This window comes from Nilaparvata lugens, chromosome 3 (assembly GCF_014356525.2).
Source record: "Nilaparvata lugens isolate BPH chromosome 3, ASM1435652v1, whole genome shotgun sequence".
NCBI classification, from domain to species: domain Eukaryota; kingdom Metazoa; phylum Arthropoda; class Insecta; order Hemiptera; family Delphacidae; genus Nilaparvata; species Nilaparvata lugens.
Genome location: NC_052506.1, coordinates 89,351,320 through 89,372,462, shown reverse-complemented (window position 1 = coordinate 89,372,462; position 21,143 = coordinate 89,351,320). Strand labels below are relative to the sequence as shown.

The 21,143-nt window shown below is 34.3% G+C and overlaps 1 protein-coding gene across 1 annotated transcript in view; it reads left to right on the top strand.

The window, feature by feature from the left end:
• LOC111048257 (basement membrane-specific heparan sulfate proteoglycan core protein) overlaps positions 1–21,143 on the top strand; it is a 259,916-nt gene that overhangs the window by 225,335 nt on the left and 13,438 nt on the right. Inside the window, 11 exon segments of the mRNA XM_039422952.1 lie at positions 326–475; positions 2,882–3,100; positions 4,706–4,868; positions 5,576–5,721; positions 7,564–7,836; positions 8,684–8,697; positions 9,187–9,365; positions 10,410–10,546; positions 12,568–12,768; positions 13,300–13,500; positions 14,625–14,837. Coding sequence (XP_039278886.1) covers positions 326–475; positions 2,882–3,100; positions 4,706–4,868; positions 5,576–5,721; positions 7,564–7,836; positions 8,684–8,697; positions 9,187–9,365; positions 10,410–10,546; positions 12,568–12,768; positions 13,300–13,500; positions 14,625–14,837 — 1,896 coding nt within the window.

The window sequence follows — 21,143 nt, the reverse complement described above, 5'->3', positions numbered from 1 at the left end:
ATAGTAGTCTTGGAACAGCATTATAACCTCCTCATAAAAAATCACACTTTGGGCTGCAACAATGTAGCCTATGAAACTTCATGTACGGTAGCATAGATGAATTTGAACATTAATTCTGTAAAATCTAGAAGGAAAATTGAAATTTGGGCTTCCAGGTGCACGAGATTGATATTTTTAGAATCTATGTGCAAAATTTTGAGATCTAAATCATTTCCGTTTTTCCGGTATGCAATCCACAAGTTGACATATTTTGATGCGAACACAACCCTACTCTCTCTCATTATATAGATTGTCTACTTCATTAGTTTTAAACTCTCATTTTCAGCTAAAATGTTTGTGGATGGCCAAGGACCCTTCACCGGGCTGGGACCGGGATCATTTGTACAGTTGGATCTGCTTGAACCCTTATTCCTGGGTGGTGTCCCATCTTTCGCCAATATCAACAAGCAAGCTGGTTTGAGTTCAGGATTTGTTGGTGAGTATTAAATTGTTTTATTTTATTTTCTAACTCAAATCCCTACGTTTCACTGTCCACATTATTAACATTAAACTCTTATCCATTAAACTCTTTATGTTACTAAACATAAACTCCATTCTCCATTAAACACTTTATGTTGAACTCATTAAACTCTTATCCATTAAATTTTTATTTTTTCATCAAACAATTTATCTCTTAAACTCTTATCCATTTACTGGCATTCACATTGTTTAAGTAAATTGAACGATATTGGTCAGTCTGTTATATTGTTCATTTATTTTATCTGTCAAGTGAGTAGAAGTGATGGTGATGTTGTGAAATCTCTCCATAATAAAAAAACAAAGATATTGTCGAATTTCACTAAAAATTCTTAAATTTTTAAAATTCGACAATATCTTTGTTTTCTTATTATCTGTCAAGTGGTTTGTTAAATATCAGATAAAACTTTATAATCCCCACAACTTGAAATTCTCTTCTCTATTAAAGAAAAGAAAATTCAATTCCATAGAAAGTGATAAATATAAACAATGTTTCTGTTTGTTATTGACATAAAAATGAAAAATTCGAAAAAAGTCTGACCAATTTGAACCAAACATGTCTAATGAAATTATATGTGTAAAATGTCTTCCTCTCAATTGGTTAATCCAATACTTTCCTACTGTACTTTGTTGTTGGAGAACATCAAAAACGTAGTTGAAAACGTATTTAAAAACAGAAGTTGAATAACTGAGCGTGAATTTCAAATGTTTCAACTTCAATATTATATTAGATTTGATTCATCAAATCTTCTGTAACTGTCTGATTATGTTATCCATCTTCTTGCATTGTTTTCACTGTAAAATACTTCAAATTATAGACTGAGCAATCAGGAATTTCATAAAAATTTTCCAATAAATTATTTGAAGGAAGAAAGTAGGTCTTTATAGACTAAAAAGAAAAAAATCATTTTATTGACTAGACAGACTTGAAATTGTTCTGATCATATATCATAAAAGCCTACGTGAGAATCACTTTGAAATTTCAGCATTGATTAAATTGAAAGCATCAATCATATTTATGAAGATTTTGTTATTTTATATTTATTCAATAACTCAGAATGACACAACTTCTAGTAAAGTACCACAGGCCAAACTCCAAAATGTTTTTAATTCTGATACATACAACAGTCCAAATGTAGTTATGTATCACTTTCACAATTTTGGGTTAAACTCCAATTTGCAATCCAAAACAAACAAATAACAAAATCTGGTGTGGTACACTCACACAACTTTCCTTGCTCATTGAACTATAAGCCTCATTATCAAACGAGAATGATTTAGGGGAATAACATAATGGCGATTGACGGCAACATATTTGCAACTACGATCAGACTACTGTATATGTGTATATACAATTGTTTTCAGAGTACTTTTTCCTTTACGTAAATTGTGAAATTCGATGATTTTTTTGAAATTCGTCAAAACAGCTGTTCTACAGATGGAATATCTTGACTATGACTGTATTCTTTTTATAAACTGCTCTACCTACCCACGGTATATGGAAGAAGAAAAAGTAAAAACCGTGTACCTACTTACCTCATGCACGAGGAGGAGGTTACAAAGTCCATTTCTCAAGGATTGGGTGGACCCCCCATTAGTACCCCAGGAAAGAGACTCATGTCAGTTGATAGAGCTAATAAATAACTATACAGGGTATGGATTTGAAAAAAATCGTTAGAACCGTTTTTGAGAAAATCGTGAAAAACATGGTTTTTTAGTAACTGTAATTTTTCTCAAGAATATTACGGAGCTCCTGCAATTTTCTCAGAAATTAGACTCATGTCAGGTGATAGGGCTTATAAATATAGAAAATCGTTAGAGCCATTTTCGAGAAAAACGTGAAAATAGTAATTATCCGCCATTTTTTCCGCCATCTTGAATTGAATTTTATTGAATTTCTTATTGTCGGGTCCTCATGGTATAAGGACCTCGAGTTTAAAATTTCAAGTCAATCGGTTAATTAAGGAATGGAGTTATACATACACACACACACACACACACACACACACACACACACACACACACACACACACACACACACACACACACACACACACACACACACACACACACACACACTCAGGGGACCTTTAAACGTATAGAAAACTTGAAATTGGGGTACCTTAATTTTTTAAAAAGCAATACTTTCCTTACCTATGGTAGTATGGCAAGGAAAGTAACAAGGATTGCTGATAGTCAAGTGAATCTCTGTATTAGTCGGAAGCAAATTGTGAAATGTATAGTATGCATACTCACCAAGTTACACCCTGTTATTTATAACGATTTCTGAAATTTGTCTGTAGTGCAGTAGGTTACGAATTTTGAAAATGTGTTACAATACTTCTTGAAAATTCCTTTTTTACAGGATGCATCAGCAGACTGGTGATTGGAGGGAAGGAGGTGGACATAATCAAGGAGACACTGACCAAGGAGGGCGTGACCGACTGCGAGACATGCGCAGTCAACCCGTGCCAGAACAACGGAGTGTGTCAGGAGGCGCAGACCAAGCAAGGCTACAAGTGCATTTGCCCACGTGGATTCCGCGGCGAGAATTGCTCCTACATCGGAGATCCTTGCTATGAAGGTGAGTCTGAAATTTCTTCTGAAAATCAGGATTTCTATTCATTGGCCCATATGTATAAAACCAGAGCAAATGCTCATGAGCAAAAGCATGGAGCATAAGGTTTTGCTCATGAGCAGAAGTTAGAAGCAAAAGCATTTGCTTATTTTTTATGAATAAGCTTTACCTTATACTCTTACCTTATGCTCCTGAACTCTGAAGCAAATGCTCACGTATTTTAAAGATTTTTCATCAGCTGATTCGCTTTTGTAGTCTTACTTTGTTTTTATAGCTCACGGAAGCGCTAAATATGCAAGTAGGGTGCACCGCTTGTGTTTGCGTCGTCTGCTCTGTTTTCTATTTATGAATAGAGTTTTAGGTTATTTGAGTTTAGAATTTTGAAATAATAGCTTTAAAAAATGTCATCTCTATAATAATTTTCAGCATATTCTTATTTCTTATAATAGCCTTCTTATAATCGTCTACACTCTCATCTTCTTAAATGCCTATTTCCTATTTTGTGATGGCTATCTTTATAACAGGTACAGCTATCTTTTGTATTTATTCTTTTGTAGGGATAATGGTGATATATATCATGGTTGAACCTAAAAAGAGTTTTATAGTTCTCAATTATTGGTTGTGATCGTATCTGGTATAGTTTACTCTTCCTCATACGAATTAGTTGAGCCATTTTACTATAAGCAAAAGGTGATAAGCTGCTCTAGACTAGACTCACCTTTTTTGAAGCATTTGCTTCAAAAGTTGGGCAAATGCTCTAGTTTATTCATACAATTTTGAGCAAAAGCTTTTACTTTTGAGCAAATGCTCAAACTATTTTTTCGATGAGCATGAGCAAAAGGTTTTGCTCACGTTTATTCATAGAAAATGAAGCAAATACTCAACATTTTAGAAGTATAAGCAAATGCTCAACTTTATTCATATGACCCATTGTCTATGAGGGTAATTACTATTTCGTTATCAGATCAGGGTATTGGTATGCTGCACATTCATCATAATAATACATACTGTATAATACTAATACATAATGTATAATATTATCAATTATTATAGTATTCAATAATAGATTTATAAAATATAGCATAAGATATCTCTTAGTATAGGGCGTTCATTTTTGAAATTCCACTGTTAACTCAACCCGATGTTCCTAGTAGTTATTTTTCGTGAAGCTATGTGACGCTGGTAGTCTCTCATACTGTGCCATTCCTAAACTCTACTCCGGCTCAAACAATAATAATAGACAGTCGGCTTGAGTTTACAAAACTCGGCTTGAAATATGGAATAAACAACATGATATGAGATATCTTTCTACCTTTTCTCTATGATAATTGTAATGATAGTGTTATTCAGGTAATAGAAAATCATTGCACACTATTAGGTATTCTCAAATGTAATAGATTTAAATATTTGTAGCTTTGTATGTATACCCTATGTATATATTCTATTTTATAATATATCGTTTTACTCTATCAAAATAAATAAAATTCAATTCAACTTAACTTTTTTGTGAGAGGTAGCCTAACCCTCGAATGTTCAAGACTTCATGGTGCTCTAATGAGGCTGAAAAGTGAATCAGATTATTGTATCCTACATGCAAACTTGTTTATTCAGGAGCTTGTGGCAGTGGAAAGTGTGTGAGCAGTGGCAGTGGACTAAAATGCATGTGTCCATTGAACAAAGTCGGCGAAAGGTGTGAACGATCAATCTCCATTGTCGAGCCAGCCTTCACTGGAGATTCCTACCTGGCATACCCTGCACCAAAGGCCAATCACAAGTGAGTTATCTATCATACTAATATACTAATATATTCGATAATGTATATAAACCATCTTTCTTCCACCCAGCAAATCAATAGATTAAAATTTTAGTTACAAAAATTACTTACGATAACTAGTGTGAGTTTTCCCTTAGTGCTAATTGAGGCCTATTTTTTCGTACATCGAGACAGATTTTTCTCGTACATCTAAAATCATAATTATAAACCCTATTTCGGATTTTTAAAATGTTATCTTTTTTAGATTAAAAAAAGATGTTATCTAATATCTACATCTGTTATATAATGTTATCTTTTTGTTAGATTTTTCTCAAACCTGGAACAAGAAACTGTTACATACAGTTATATCAATTAAATTTGTTGATAATTCTTCAAAACTAAATAATTAGGCCTGTCATTAATGTATTTTGAATTCACCAGGTCTATTCCAGGCTCGTTTTCTTGAACCTCGAACAAGAAACTTGTACATACTGTAATATATATTATAATTGGTGATAATTATAAACCCTATTTCGGATTTTTAAAATGTTATCTAAATTTGGGAGAGAAATAGTAGAAGGAGTATCCTTAGTTTTTCTCTTCCAATCAGTGCTTCTTTGTGAAAAATATAAATAAATAAATAAAATTAATAAAAATTCTTCAAATTAGGTCTATCATGAATTGATTAACAAACTTCAAACTCACAAGTTCTATTTTTGATGTTTCAGACTCAAAATTGCGCTGAAAATCAACCCATCCGAAGTGAGTGACAGTTTGCTGCTGTACAGTGCACGGAACGAGCAAGGCACTGGCGATTTTGTTTCTCTCTCCATCAAAGACAGACATGTCGAGTTCAGATTCAATTCGGGACAAGGTTAGTGTGTATTATACTGTTGTTCTGATGAGTTGTATGCTGTAACAGTAAAAAGTATCGGCTCATGTTGCCTCATCTCAAATCAGCTTGAAAATGTTGTATTCAATCAACCTGTACTTGAACCAACTTTGAAGTTCCAATAAAGTTAATCAACAATAATAAGTATTGTAATAACAATATTATTGGTTAATTCTTGGAAATTCTTATTTGTTGAATATAAATGAAAGAAAAGTAATGCTTCTGAAAACCTAAAATCTACTCCATTTTTTGTAGCCTATCCTATTTTTTCTTTAAAATATTGTAATGAAAGTAATGCTTTTGAAAACCTAAAACCTGCTCTTCTCTATTCCTGCATATTCTATACCTTTTCAATTCTTTCTTATTTCATTGTAGATCAAGTGTATTTTAGTTTTTGCTAAATGTAAATCAGGTCTATTCTGTTCTTTTCCATTGTAGATCAAGTGTGTTTCAGTTTCTGTTAATTATAATCTACTCTATTCCTTTCTATTCCATTTTAGATCAAGTATATTTTAGTTTTTGTTTGTTATGTATCAAGTCTATTATGTTCTATTCCATTACAATAAATGAATTATATATCAAGTGTATTTTAGTTTCTGTTTATTGTAAATCAAGTCTATTCTGTTCTATTCCATTGTAGATCAAGTGTATTCTATAGTGGGGTCCACGTTATAATGACAGTGGATAAAGATAGAAGAATAGCGATGCCGATTCTCTGCATTAATTAATTATATTTCTACACTGTCAAAAACATAATTGTCATCGTTGTGGACCTAGAAAAGTATAGTACCACCGGCTATGTTGAATGATAGACAAGGATAGCAAAACCAAAGTTGATCAAATACTGTCATTATAACGTGGACCTCACTACAGTTTTCGTAAATCAAGTCCATTCTGTTGTAGATCAAGACTACTCTTGTTATTTAATGAAAATAATTCTATAGTACCATTTTATTCCAAAACGAGTTATTGTATTTTATATAAAAAGTTTTTCAAAAAAGGGTACTAAGGAATTATTTTTTAAATTAACAAATCAAGTAGCCCTATTGAAATACAATATTTTTGGTATGTAAATGCTGGTTCTTCAAATTTGAATAGCTCAAAATACAAGCTTTAATTACTCTGATGTGGACTGTATAACGAATCAAATCTTTGAGTTAAATAATATATCCATTAAGGAAAACTACATACATAGAACATAGAAAATCAGAAAATGCACTCACCAAATCCCAAATCCAATATTTCATAAATCGAATTGATTGCCTACTTCTATTTGAGGTAAAAGGTGGACAGTTGGATAGGATAGATGAGAGGAAAAGATAGGTGAAATTATGCAAACCAAAAGTGTGACTATTAAAGTTGGTTCCTTGCTGTTTCCCGGTTTTAAGATGGAATTTACTGTCTTGAAATTTAACACTAAGATTTGAGTATGAATAGAAACAAAAAACTAAACTTGCATTCTGGCATTCACTTTCCACTTATTAATAAGAAACGTGAGTCACTTTCCACGTAAAACGAAAATGAAATTTATGTACACAAATAAATGTATAGGCCGAATTTCCTATGATATTGAATGACACGAATATTTAGGCAGATTCAGGACGAATTTCCTGAATCTTAAAGCCTCGACAGGGAGTGCTGGCAATATGAGAGCTGAATTCACACTGACACTCAAACCGGCCGATGCCTAAGCGATAAATTGATGAATAATAGATATTATAAAATTATAGAAACTCTCCTGCCATCTGGCAGTCAATGAGCGAATGAATACAATTTCAAACAATTTTCTTGATTAATATAATTATCATTGTTGTTGTTGTTTAGGGCCAGTGATCCTACGCAGCCGTCACGAGCTGAAGGTGGGCCAGGAGGTGACAGTGTCGGCGGTGCGCGACCTGAAGGAAGATGGCCGCCAGGTGCACAGCAGGGCTGTCGGTGGACAAGGAGGATCACGTGACCAAGTCGCAGCCTATCGCTGGGTCGCCGCACCTCTCCCTCCGCACGTTCGTGTTTGTCGGCGGCATCAATCGGCAGCATGGAATGCGACTGGCACCCGATGTAGGAGTCCAGCACGGATTCCACGGCTGTATTTCGGAGGTGGGTTGACTGATAGCACACATTGATAGTGTTTTGCAGAAAAAAACTGAGTACTGTACTATCTAGTGTGTTTCTTGTATATTCAAATATGACTGTAATACTGTGGATGAAACCTATTGTAATGCATTATTCACTGCTCATCTAAGGCTGGTCACTAACGGTAGAACATGTATGATACACATGTCGTTATACACATAACAAGTTGTTGTGTCATCATAGCAGAATGCTTTGAACATAATTTCTTGAGGTTAGGTTTTAGTTTCTTGAATTTTTTGTTGTTTATTTTTCTTCGCTACTCTATTTGAGCTCAAATTATTTTTGTATCATTTATAATTTGGAACTTCCAGTGGTTTGTTTATTTTTATTTGTTGTTTATTTTATGTTAGAAGCTGCTTTCAAACAGCTGTTTTTTGTTTGAAGCCTGTCGTTAATGATACAACATGCATGATGAGCATGTTTGTACATATACAACACACTTGTCCTGTCCACCTTGTCTGTCCGCACTTGTCCTGTCCTTGTCTTGTTAGTGGCCACCACAATACAAAAACTTCATTCGCCATTAAATGAAACAATTCCACAATAGGCATCATCAAATACAAAATATAATTATTAAATGCAAATACTCCAATCCATGACTGTAATATTGTGGACGATGCCACAATATTTCAATGAATTTTGTAAAAATTCAGTGCAATTTTCTTATTCTCACCGCCCCAAAATGATCTATAAGAATAATTTGCATTGTCACTGACATTTTCCTCCAAAATAGCACTACTGGCGTAAAGAACCTAGTTTTTTAGGAGTCAGTTCAGTAATAAATTATTTTCGATCCAATTTGAAGTTTCAGACCCCTATCTTGAGGTCATTTTAGTCTTATCAGTGACTTGAGAGTAAGGTAATGTTTGTCAGATGATCAAATTGAAAATACTCATAACATTACTAAACAGTAACAAGAGTTAAGGTGAACGCACACAGAATGCAGACAGACGGAGCAAAATCAAATGTTTGCATACAGACATGAGAAGACATCATATGCCGAGACGTCCGTCTGTGTCTATGTGCATTGCAACTTTCGAGCACCTAGGGAAATATATGCATCAGTCTGCTGCCTTTGCTGATTTTATGTAATGACAATGAACATTCAGTGAAATTAATAAAGTCACGTATAATAAGAACTTTAAGTATTTATTATTTCTACAGGTATGTTACATCCACACAGACAACGTCTTGCCATGGAGAAACATTGCCTACAACTAATCTATATATTGTTTAAAGCCTTCTTTATGTAAATCAATAAAATTCATGAATGTTTAATAACCTTCAAGGCCATTTATTTATGTAATGTTACAGGTTGAAGTATCCGGTCTCGACCTGGATCTGCTGAGATCAGTGATGGAGTCAGCGAACGTGCAGGAATGCTCAGAAATGCAAGGCAACATGTGCAACTTGAATCCATGCCAGAACAATGCAGTCTGCCGGCCTACGTCCGACCCGCCCAGATACAAATGCGACTGCCAGTCTGGATTCAGGTCAATAAACAATCACCCAACAATCAAATTGCATCCATATTTCACCCTAATGGTCGTTGATAAAAACAAAGTCATTAAATAAAATAGCTATTTGTGCAACTAGTGCGCAAAGTGACAGTTTGCTGCACCGAAAGAAACGTTTATGCACGAGCCATAGGCGAGGGCGGAATAGTTTCCTGAGTGCAGCAGAGTAACTTTGCGCACGTATTTCACATTACATTTTTCCTACAGTTACCATTGAATATGAAAAGTGGTTGATTATGGGTAAAATGATGGCTGAAATCCATCAAATGTTTGTCTGTATAATTTTGTTATTAATAACAACTTTAATTTATTTTAAACTTGTTAATCCAATTGAAAATTGATAATATATAATTTAATCAAATTAAAAAGTTAATTAATCCAATTAATTTGAAAATTTGAATAATTTTGTGTAATTCTTAATTTCTAAATAATTTTTCAACCGATCAATTTATGAATGAAAAAATTTTATTTGAAATGATTAATAATATTCAAAATGTATAATTTAATGAGTTGTCATTTTTATTTATTTGAAAAAAAATACAGATAGAACAAAAAATTCACATTCAAAATACACACCAACAATGTCAACAGCTGATTGGGATGGCTTCAAGATGGCTGAAGAAGCGCGCGACCTAGCGGAAAAAATCGTACCTAGGTTACCAGCTAAAAAGTACTAAAAACAGGATTCAGAAATTTAGACTTATGACTCAAATTACCGAAAAATGCTCAAAGTAAACTGATTTTTTTTTTTAAATAACATAGACAAGAGAGAATATTTATTGTGTTGCCATGTTGCAAATCTGAAGTTCGCAAAGTAATACTTTGTGCACTAGTGCGGAAAAGTGTTCCTTTGCGTTCTGTAATCAGTGCAGGAATGGTCACTTTTCAAGGTAACTGTAGGAAAGAATAATTCTATGCTATTTGATAGTTACACTAATTTTATCTAGACAATCGCTATCATTGGATATTTATCTAGTATGTATATGTTTTAACTTAAAATCCTGTTTGTTTGCATTTTAGTGGCGTGCATTGTGAACACGAGAACAACATGTGTAAACTGCTGCAACCTTGCAACAATGGAGCCAAGTGTACCGGCACATCCAGCTCATACTACTGTGATTGTCCTTTGGGATACTCCGGGCCAACCTGCTCCAATAGTAAGTGAATCAGTTTCTATAATGATAGTAACTGTTTTATGAATTATTTTTAAAGATCATCAGCTCCACTCATGAGAATAAATTCAACCATTATTCTATATAGCTCAAGGCAGGTATAAAAATCCAAGCCTTTATTAATATACGTATACTCGATTCTGGGAGCTTGAGCCAATGTAAACAAAAATGCACATGTGAGAGTGAAGCAAGACCGATTCACAGTAGCCACCTAACAACTGAATCTGAGCCGAACTGAATATCACATTACTTGATTCAGTGTAAATGAAAGCATTGTGAACTGGTATTTACGAGTCAAACCATGAAAAGCGGATCTGAGTATTCACTTTCATACTTACACAAGTGCAAACTTTATATTATTGTTGTATCTCCTTTATACTGTATAAGTCTCTATATAATAGTGATCCATATAATACTATATAAGTCTCTCTATTCTATAAATTGACTGTATCTATTGTAAAACTCTTATTAGTTATGCATGTTTGACATGATAATGTATATCCATTATTGATCCGACAACAATGCTGAAGTTAACGATCTAGCTTTCATGACGTTATCTTATTAATTAAATTAATTTTCGCCACACTGCACAGAAAGCAGCTGTTTTCCAGTCCCTACGTAGATCTGAAAGACCTTGTTTGCAGACGACTCTCGTCTGACGTGAGAAACAGGTTTCTTTTCCGATCTAGGCCAGAAAGTGTTCTCTTTCCAGCCACTTGGAAGTCCGTAGTTAATAAGTCATCCGCTAGATCGGGCGAGTGTCCACTTTCTTCATCAAAGTCGACATGATTTCAGTTCGAGTTTCGAATCAAACTAATTCAGCATTCGCTCCGCAACCATTTTTATTCAATTATTTATTGTTGATTAGCGCATTCCAAATTTTCAAAAATGCTTGAACATGACGACGCCTGTGATATTCCAAGTGAAATTTTAAAAGAATCTGAAACCCTGACTGCAAATCTTCTACCACTAAAATCAAGAGATAGGTACGATAACAAGTATTCTTTATTTTGTATTCTTTATTTATTTTGTCAGCAATACCTGTAGTGTGGCGAAAAATATCGTTCGCACCACGGGCAAAAATGTTTTTCCGGCTCTCAATCATTTCTAGTACTCGGCCTACGGCCTCGGACTTGAAAACTGATTTCGAGCCGGAAAAATCTCATTTTCTGCTCTAGGTGCAAAATATACTATATACTTATATTATTAATAATATCGGGACACCGAGATTCGTTCGTTATTTTTATTTATTGATAAACAGAACACAATTCTCTAAAATGATCGTGTTTATATTTCACAGCTGGCTATACGTCATCTTATGAATTTCGGGGATGCATTATTTTGATTTTTCACATACTCACTTTTTTACTATCCATAGCTGTTTCAGCCAAGGATGAATTATCCTTTTAATGTCGTTCAGCGAGCTTTCCCAAGAATGAGACCTAGAGCAATTGAATCCTTATATCATAAACCTACTTTGTTCCAAATTTCGTGAAAATCATTAGAGCCGTTTTCGAGATCCGTTAAACATAAATAACCAGATATAAAAATAACATATATATAAATATAAATTGCTGGCTTAATATAATAGGATAGCAGGCTAATCAAATAATTCAGCAAAAATAGGACGTAATTATGATGCAAATCAACAATTCTAGCAATTATTAAGATGCTGCCATCGGGTAGCATTATTTTGATGTAAAAGGTTGAACTCTCACAACACACTTTGGACATACTCGTTATAAATTGATTGAATGAATAAATCAGATTTATTCAAACTTAATACCGTATTCACTATTTTCGATGTTTGTGTATTTTACTTTGAATCCACTTTTTGTATATTGATTTAAATTCAAAAACCAACTTGATTAAAAATTGATATTTAATTTTCATAATTATTGGATATTTTACTTTGGATTCAATCCTTGTATAGGATTAAATTGATTAAATTCATGTAAAAATTTGATTCAAAGTCTATATTTAATTTTTATATTTGTGTATTTCAGGGGAAGAATTCACAACTGAAGTGAACTTCAAAGGCGACGGGTACATTGAACTGGATAGGAGACTTCTACCTCACACCAATCCCAACGAAAAAGAAATAGTTACCATCGAGTTTTCTACCGAAAAACCAAACGGCATCCTATTCTGGCACGGGCAGAGTCCTGAGGAAGATGGCAGAGATCAAGATTATCTGGCGCTTACTGGTCAGTTTCCATTAATTTTTGTCTCAAAAATCTTCAGAATTATTTGAAGGTGCTATAAGTCTCTTATGCTATATGCTTTCACAAACAAAGAATTGTTTACTATTTCCAAAGAGTGGTCTACTATTGGATATCACTTTCTCATTCCCAGTGATCATCACCCTATTCAATTATTTGAAACTCAATCTTCCCATATTAAAACAAAAAACTCAACGAAAATAGGAAGCAATTCTGATGCAAATCAATAATACTAGCAATTATTGAGATGCTGCCATCGAATAGCATTATATTGTTGTAAACTCCCTCAATAAACTTTGAACATACTTGTTATAAATTAATTGAATAAATAAATCAGATTCATTTAAACTCAATACCATATTCACTATTTTCGATGTTTGTGTATTTTACTTTGTATCCACTTTTTGTATATTGATTTAAATTCATAAACCAACTTTATTAAAAATTCATATTTAATTTTCATAATTATTGGATATTTTACATTGAATTCAATCCTTTTATATTCGTGTATTCCAGGGGAAGAATTTACAACCGAAGTGAACTTCAAAGGCAACGGGTACATTGAACTGGATAGGAGACTTCTACCTCACACGAATCCCAACGAAAAAGAAATAGTTACCATCGAGTTTTCTACCGACAAACCAAACAACATCCTATTCTGGCACGGGCAGAGTCCTGAGGAAGATGGCAGAGATCAAGATTTTCTGGCGCTTGCTGGTCAGTTTTCATCACTACTTGTTGCATAAATCTTCACAAATATTATCATTCACTTTTCTCATTCGTCGGCATATTCTCAAATACAGTGGGATGTATTCTTCTATAGGGGACCATAAGTTCGAACTCTAGCGCTACCGTGTTAGAAGATGTGGTGTGTAGATCAGATGACAGACGCTGAGCGCCTACATCCAAATTCACAAATAATCTCAATTTGGGTTAATGTGTATTAAAAAATATTTGACATAAGCTCGAACACTAGCGCTTCCATGAAGAAGATGTGGATTTTCCATAGGAAACTTTTGCCACCAGAGATCGAGAAAGTTGTTTTCCAGCCAACTTCTGTTCCGCTATTGAATGGATAACCTGATTGGAGCAAGGCCATTCTATATTTCTTAATTAGTAGGTATGAGTTATCAATTTTCATTTTATGCGGTATCATCGTCTTTTAAACTTAATCTTCCAATATGAACACAAAAAATTCATGATCAGTTGATCAAGTACTGAATCATACGACTCTTATTTCCAATCTTAAGTACTTTTTAATCTTCTCTGGAATAATAGAAAAATAAACTTTATACTGCTTTTGATAATATTGATTGTAAATTAATCAAAAGGTGAACTTTTACTGTATAAAAACTAATTTGGATTGATAAAACTCTACTTCTAAATACAATCTAAGTAAAACTTGTTTGAATATTTGAATCATGAAAAGCTCTTAGATTAGAAATTACATTTTTATTCAGATAAGTATGAAGTATTTTTATTTGAGTAATACTTCTGGATGTATTTCATTATTGTTTTCAGATCTTCTTGAGCAAGCATTTCTGTATTCAATGACCTGTAATATAAACTGTAATGGAATCTTCTAGGTCTATGTGATGTTATTGAATTGAATTTGAAAACTTGATTTGAATTTTACAACTTTTCAAATGGAATTCCTGGTTCTCTCTTATAAACGAATTTCCCTTTCCTCTAATGAAAAAATAAATTTTGAATTGGGTCATTCTATTAATTTATATTCTATTATTTTCTATTCTTTCTATCATATTCCATTCCACTCTACTCTATTCTATTCTTGATGAAAGTGTTGCCGAGTTTGCATTGAATGCGTGTACCGATTGCAGTGGTGAACGGATACGTGGAGATGAGCTGGGAGCTGGGCGACGGGCCGGGCACGATTCGCTCGCAGAAGCGGGTCGACGACGGCGTCAAACACACTGTGCAGATGATGCGCACCGCACAGGCGGCCAGCTTCACACTGGACAACACCGGCAAGGCTCACGGTGACTCGCCCGGTGCCATGACTCGGCTCAACACCAACGGAAACATCTATATCGGTCAGTCCAGTCGTTCGTTATCAGTCAAAATCTTACTATAAGGATATTGTTGGGAATTGAAAGAAATGCTTAATAAGATAATAAGGCTCGGTTGCACAAAAACCTGTCAAATTTCAACCGTGATTATAGTTTTTGTAAAATAAGTTGAGACTTGGCCCTCCATCCGAAGAAATTACAGGGTTGCCAAATCGTGTAAAATTGCAACTTTCTCAAATTTCCAATTCAACGTCAGAATTGGATGTAGAATATCATCCCCGATATCCTAGTAGTGCTTAAAAAGCTTCAGGGTTGAAGGATTAAGAAGAAATTTATCTTTTATGAAAAAATTGGAACCATCGCGAAGATTTGTTTTTCTTTTTGAATATCTAGAAAACCTAGACATGCTAGAAACTTTTTTGTTTCAAAAGATAAGTTGGTGGTGAAAGCGAGAAAGTTTCTCAGAAATAATTGAAATTATTTTTCCAATTGGCAAAAGTAGTCAGAAGATCGTATTTTGGCCTCTCAGGAGTTTCAAAGTCAAGGATAGCGGCTGAATGGTGTGCCACCATATGCTATCAATAGCTGGTATCAACAAATACAAAATACAAAACGATTAAAAAATTCAGCAACTGCAAGCCACATGATTATAAAATAGTGAAAATTGCAACCTCGCCCCTCGAATAGTCCAAGCAGTGTTTAATTACAACCTTTCTAGAGGCAATCAGCTGCTTGTGTTTGAAATAATTCAGTCAAATATCTTGTAAATTGCCAGCCTTCAGCATACAATTTGGTCAATACCTACTATTACTCTTATAAGTAACTAGCCGTCAGGCTCGCTTCGCTCGCCATATCCGTCTATCCAGGTGGCTCCGCCCCCTGGACCCCCGACTGGATCGTCCAAGAATGAGATCAGCAGGCTCGCTTCGCTCGCCTGCATTTTTCATTCGGGCATTTTTATCATAATGTTGGGACAATCCAGTCGGGGGTCCAGACTAAACGGCTGGCTAAACGGATATGGCGAGCGAAGCAAGCTTCACTGCTAGTAATATAACATTCCCAGGATTGAAGTAGCAGTGCCCAATCAATCTTTCCGCGATAAATGCATTTAAATCTTCAACTTGGTGCCAACCTAACAAAGTTAACTCAACTTAATGCCAACTGACAAAATTATTAATTTAGTTGCCAGTTAACAACTGTTTCGAAGAGGTACTCTATCTAGATTATAGTTCTATAGTAACATATGATATGGAAATTTCAATTATAATTAAGAGATTGGGAGAAGAAGAATATACATGCTAAAAGACGAACTTTAAACCCTTAAAAACAACCCTTAGAGTTAAAATATAAAAAAAATATAGATCCGATTTTCCTCCTAAAAAAATATAGATCCGATTTTCCTCTCACAATAAACTCTACTCTTAATTATTATAATCTAAGGGCCACTGCTAGCAAATATGTAACCTATAACACTAATATTGAATGTATAAGGAGGCAATTAATTTACATAGTGTGGAGCGTGATTTTACTCGCCTCACATATGTAGAGAGATTTGCCAAATCATGTAGTGCTATATTTAAATGCCTCACGTTGGGCCGGCAAATCATGTGGTGCGTTTTTTAACGGCTTCACACATGTAGAGTGAATCTTGTACTGAGTCAATGGTGTAGCGGCTATAAATTTTGTAATTGCGTGCGTGGACGCTGAGTGAACACCAGACTGATTGACTCACTACAAGACTCAATACAATTGTCGGAATCGCGGGAGGCCTAAACGCTCGCTCACCCTTGATTCCTCTAATGACAAATTGTATAATGATGAAATTTTTATAAGCAGTGTAGCGATCGCTAAACACTGAATACGGATACCTTAAAATTATTACCTGTGAAGAATGAGCATACAAAATCATACAGGTCGAGCAAAAATCCCGATGTAGCTAATTTACGGGACTGCGTCTCTAATAAGTTCTGAAGGATTAAAAAATATGGTATTTGAACCAATATCGTTCAGAATATATTTCGAGAACAGAGTCTTGTCGGGTTTTAAGCTCTATTGTAGGAATTTATATGATCTATGGCTGCCTCTGCTGTACAATTGATGCATTCGTTCCTAAGTCGAGGTAGGTAACAGATAAAAGCTGATGTATGAGCAGGTAAGGACAAAGAACAAATATCTCGATCTGACCCCACTCGCTACATCCACTTAGACCTGTTCCAATATCCAGCTTGATTCAATTATTCCAATGATCGTATTTGATCGGTTCTTGATGATATAGAACGTATCAGACACAATAATTGACAGGCTTAAGAAATAATCGAACTCAGAAAGCGAATTAACAAAACTGAAATATATTACAATAAAATATGCAATCATACAGTGCAGGTTCAGAATTTGATTTACAGGTTGATAATAATTCGGCATTAACAGAATAGTTAAAAATTTTCTTGTGCTTGCATGATACCATGCGTGATTCGACAGAATTTTACAATTGATAAGATCTAACAGTTTGAAAAATAGTGAAAAATGAATTATAGAAAATATTTTTAAAATGTTCGGGGTCGTGGTTCAGGCAGCGGAGGATAGTTAATCAACTACAAATTCTTATAAATTTAATATGAATAAATTCTAGGCTCTTAAGTGCTAAAGCGCTTGTCGGCGTGGCCAATAATTTAACGAAGAAAAATTTATGTTTTTCTGCACTGAAATATTTTCGAAGCGTAGATTGGGGCCCCTTTTAAAACTTATAACTCACGTGAATTCCTTGGCGGTCGTGGTTTTCTTCTTTAGATCAAAAATCGTTTGATCGGCGGCAATCCAGGCTTTGGTTTCAGCACGTGGGGAATTTTAATTTAAATATCTCCTTCACCGAATTAATTAAGGGATAATTTACTTTAAGCTTTTAAATTTATCGATTGATGAAAACAGAAATTTACAAATAACAAATAGATTGGCCTAAAATATCGGCTCACAAATAGAACATTTAAAATCGAACAAGAAATTTACAAATAGGTCTTTGGTAACTATGAAAGAGATCTACACGGTAAGGATTTCAAAAGGGAAGTGCTGCTCTTTTCTCTAAGCTTTTAGGCTAGACCTTGCTTCTCAGAATCTCAATGTAATAATTTGCATAAAAATTTGCCATTGGTAGAACGCTTGTGACGTAAACATGACGTCAGTGGCAAGTAGTAGAATACAATTCCTTTAATTACAATAATGATTCAATTTAGGTAATCCTTAAAACTGCTTAATCTTCTAGACATAGTTCCTCTCATACAATGTACACGTGCTAGTGTAACTGATAAGGCAGGGTTGGTGTCTGATAATAGATTAACATGTGTTGCTTTCAAACGATCACCGTCTTGGTGCTATTTCTATGCACTGTGATTGGCTTAGACCTGCCATAGAGATTTAATTACCATGTGGTTCAGTTGAATTAAATTATTAATAAATTAATATTCTTGTACAATTTTTATTAGGTTTGAGATTATTATAATTAATTTCTGCCATTTTATCAATAATATAATTTCATGCTATGACCTATTTAGTTACAATAAGACCTGACGTATAATATAATTTCTTAAATAATAAATAATTTCAACGATAACACATACATTTTATTTTTTTTTTTTTTTTTATTTGAAATTCTTGATCCTTTATGGATAGTTTTGATTTTTAGAGATGGTATTATATCTTACGTGAAGCCAGCGTGACATTTGACGATACTTCGAATCAGTCAGCTGCGTTCGAACTGTTTTAAAAACATCTGATCGATAGTAAACAAAGTGTAACCTCAAAATCAGTGAGCGATTCATAAATAATTTGTGCTTTATTCGCAAAATAATTATAATTTTATTGAATAATTTTCCTAGAAAAATATTCAGTACAGAACGGTACTCTTATCTAATATACAGTTATTGATAAGTAAGCTTTATCGCTCGGTCGCTAACTATTCCTTTAGCAAATTCTTTCATTTTAAAAGGTAATCACAATTTTTCTCTCTTTTCATGAGATCTATTTGAAAAATTCATCACACAAAAGCCCCCAGGATATTTTAAATAGGTAATTGGGAGACGAGTCGAAACAATGACTATTTGAAAAATCCGATATTGTGATGAATACACTATTTCATCTCCTTACTTCTACGAAAACTCAACACTTAACACTAAAAACAATATATCGTGCACTTTTGGCTACGAGAAAATAAATAATTGATTGTTCCTTCCATTGGATACAATCGAAATACAATACTTAATGAGGTCTCTTTGGATCCTTCATTAAAACAACTCCACAACTTCCATTCACGGGTGGCTTATGAGCAGGCCCATAACTATAACAAATATACAAGATTTCACATATTACTTCTTAAGATTTGAACAGTATTTGCAACAAATATAGACTTTCATTATTTTTTCATAGTTGTTACAGGTTTCGACTCTTTGGTTTAGCTTTTACATAGATTGGGTGAGAGTGTGATTTTACTTCGGTGACTTGACAATCGTCTACCGTTTGACTCGAGCAATTTCTTATTTGCGCTTAGTACGTTGCGTACAAACAGGGTTACACTTGAAATGGCTTTCTTGATTTTTATCAATGTTGGTTACAAATATTAAGTCTTACATTTATCAATTTGAATTTCAATTCATGATCTTTTGATGCAACAGTAATAAATTTCACATTTAAAGGTAAGAATTTCATTTTCTTTGGAGTTTTTTAGAGATACATTCATGTAACACAGAACATGCGCATTTCGTGCAAATTAACATAAATATATATTTTTGGTTGCGTTTTTTACTTATAATTCACATTAAATAATATGTTACATTAATTAAATAACGATATTGCTTGGATTCCATTAACATTGACTCTATGATTTCGCACACATTGGTTGGTGTGACGAAGAAAATTATTGAACAGGCATTGGTTCTGAATAGATTTTTCCTATCGATTCTGTATTTCGAGGTTATATTTACGCATTTTTTCAAATAAACTTTGTTTATTTTCTTTCTTCCTATTCACTACTAACTTCATCTGATTTCTAATTTATAATTATTTTCTGTGGATAATACAATTTTTGTTTTTGTTTTCCAGTTGGGCGGATATAACTAGGCGGTTGTTTCTGTGATGATTGTAGCATGAGGCGGATGGCTTGATTAGGTTGGTAAATTTTTAAGGTTGTTTCGTAGTTTTAATTTCTTCTGTTATTAAAGTTGATTTCGATTTTCTTCATTTGAAGTGGATTGTTGTTTATTAGATGAGATGCGGCGAAGTTTAGGTTATGTTGATTAGGCTGCAGTAGAAAGATTCCAGTATGCAAAGATATGATTTGATGGGTAGGCTGTGACTATGAAGAAGTTTGATAGCTGATGTACTTCACAAATGTGGCTTCCAATTGATTAAAAGATTATTATTTCCTCAAGCCCCCATCTAAATTTGATTTCTGATTTATTTCAAAGTTTCCATTCCAATTTGCAACTATCCGTTTTATCAAACTTGGCTTAAAACGAATGTGCCGATGGTGTAAATCACTTCTTACAAATTCATTTCCTCTTGGTCGGCTGGTAACATGCAGTTTGATCTTTTTAAACCTGACATGCCGGTGGTGTCTGTGGGTTCTTCTAAATAATATTTTCCTTTCCTGCATGCTGGTGTAAAGTCTGTTTGATTTTAACCGGACATGACTGCGGTGGATGTAGATCCTTCTTAATATTGTTTTCCTTTTTTCTTGAATGCTGGTAAAAGATTTGATGTAGGATTTCAGCCTAACATGACGGCGGTGGTTGTAGGTTCTTCTAGATATTCTTCTTCTTTCTTGAATTGTTTTGCTGCTTGTGTGTGGTCTTGACTTTATGGGGATTTTAATTGTTCTAATGTTGTTTTCTGATTGTTTTTGATGGATACTGATTTGATGTGTTGCAGGTGCTGTCCTTGGTGGATGGGAGATACGTGCGGTCGGCGGTCCGGGCTGCTCTTCTACGCGGCGGGCAACGTCCTTGGACTCCTGGTGTCCAGCGCGCGGTGGTACGAGCTGTCCCTCTATGCCACGAATGATGTCCTCAGCTTGGCGGGCGATGTCGACTGGTTCCTCTCGGCGTTCGGCGGGGTGCGGCGCGACTCCAGTCTTGACATTCTCGGTGGGTTGGTTTTCCATACATGTGTCACGTTCGCTTGCCTGTTTTATGACCTCTCCTTCGAGTATGTTTGCTTTCGCATGTATGGGCTCGATCATTGGTCCAATATTGATTCTAATTGTCTGACTTTTCTCCTCGATTTGCCGTCCTAACATCCTGCTTCTTTCCGCTGCTTCCTCCAACTGTTGGATTTCCTTCTTTA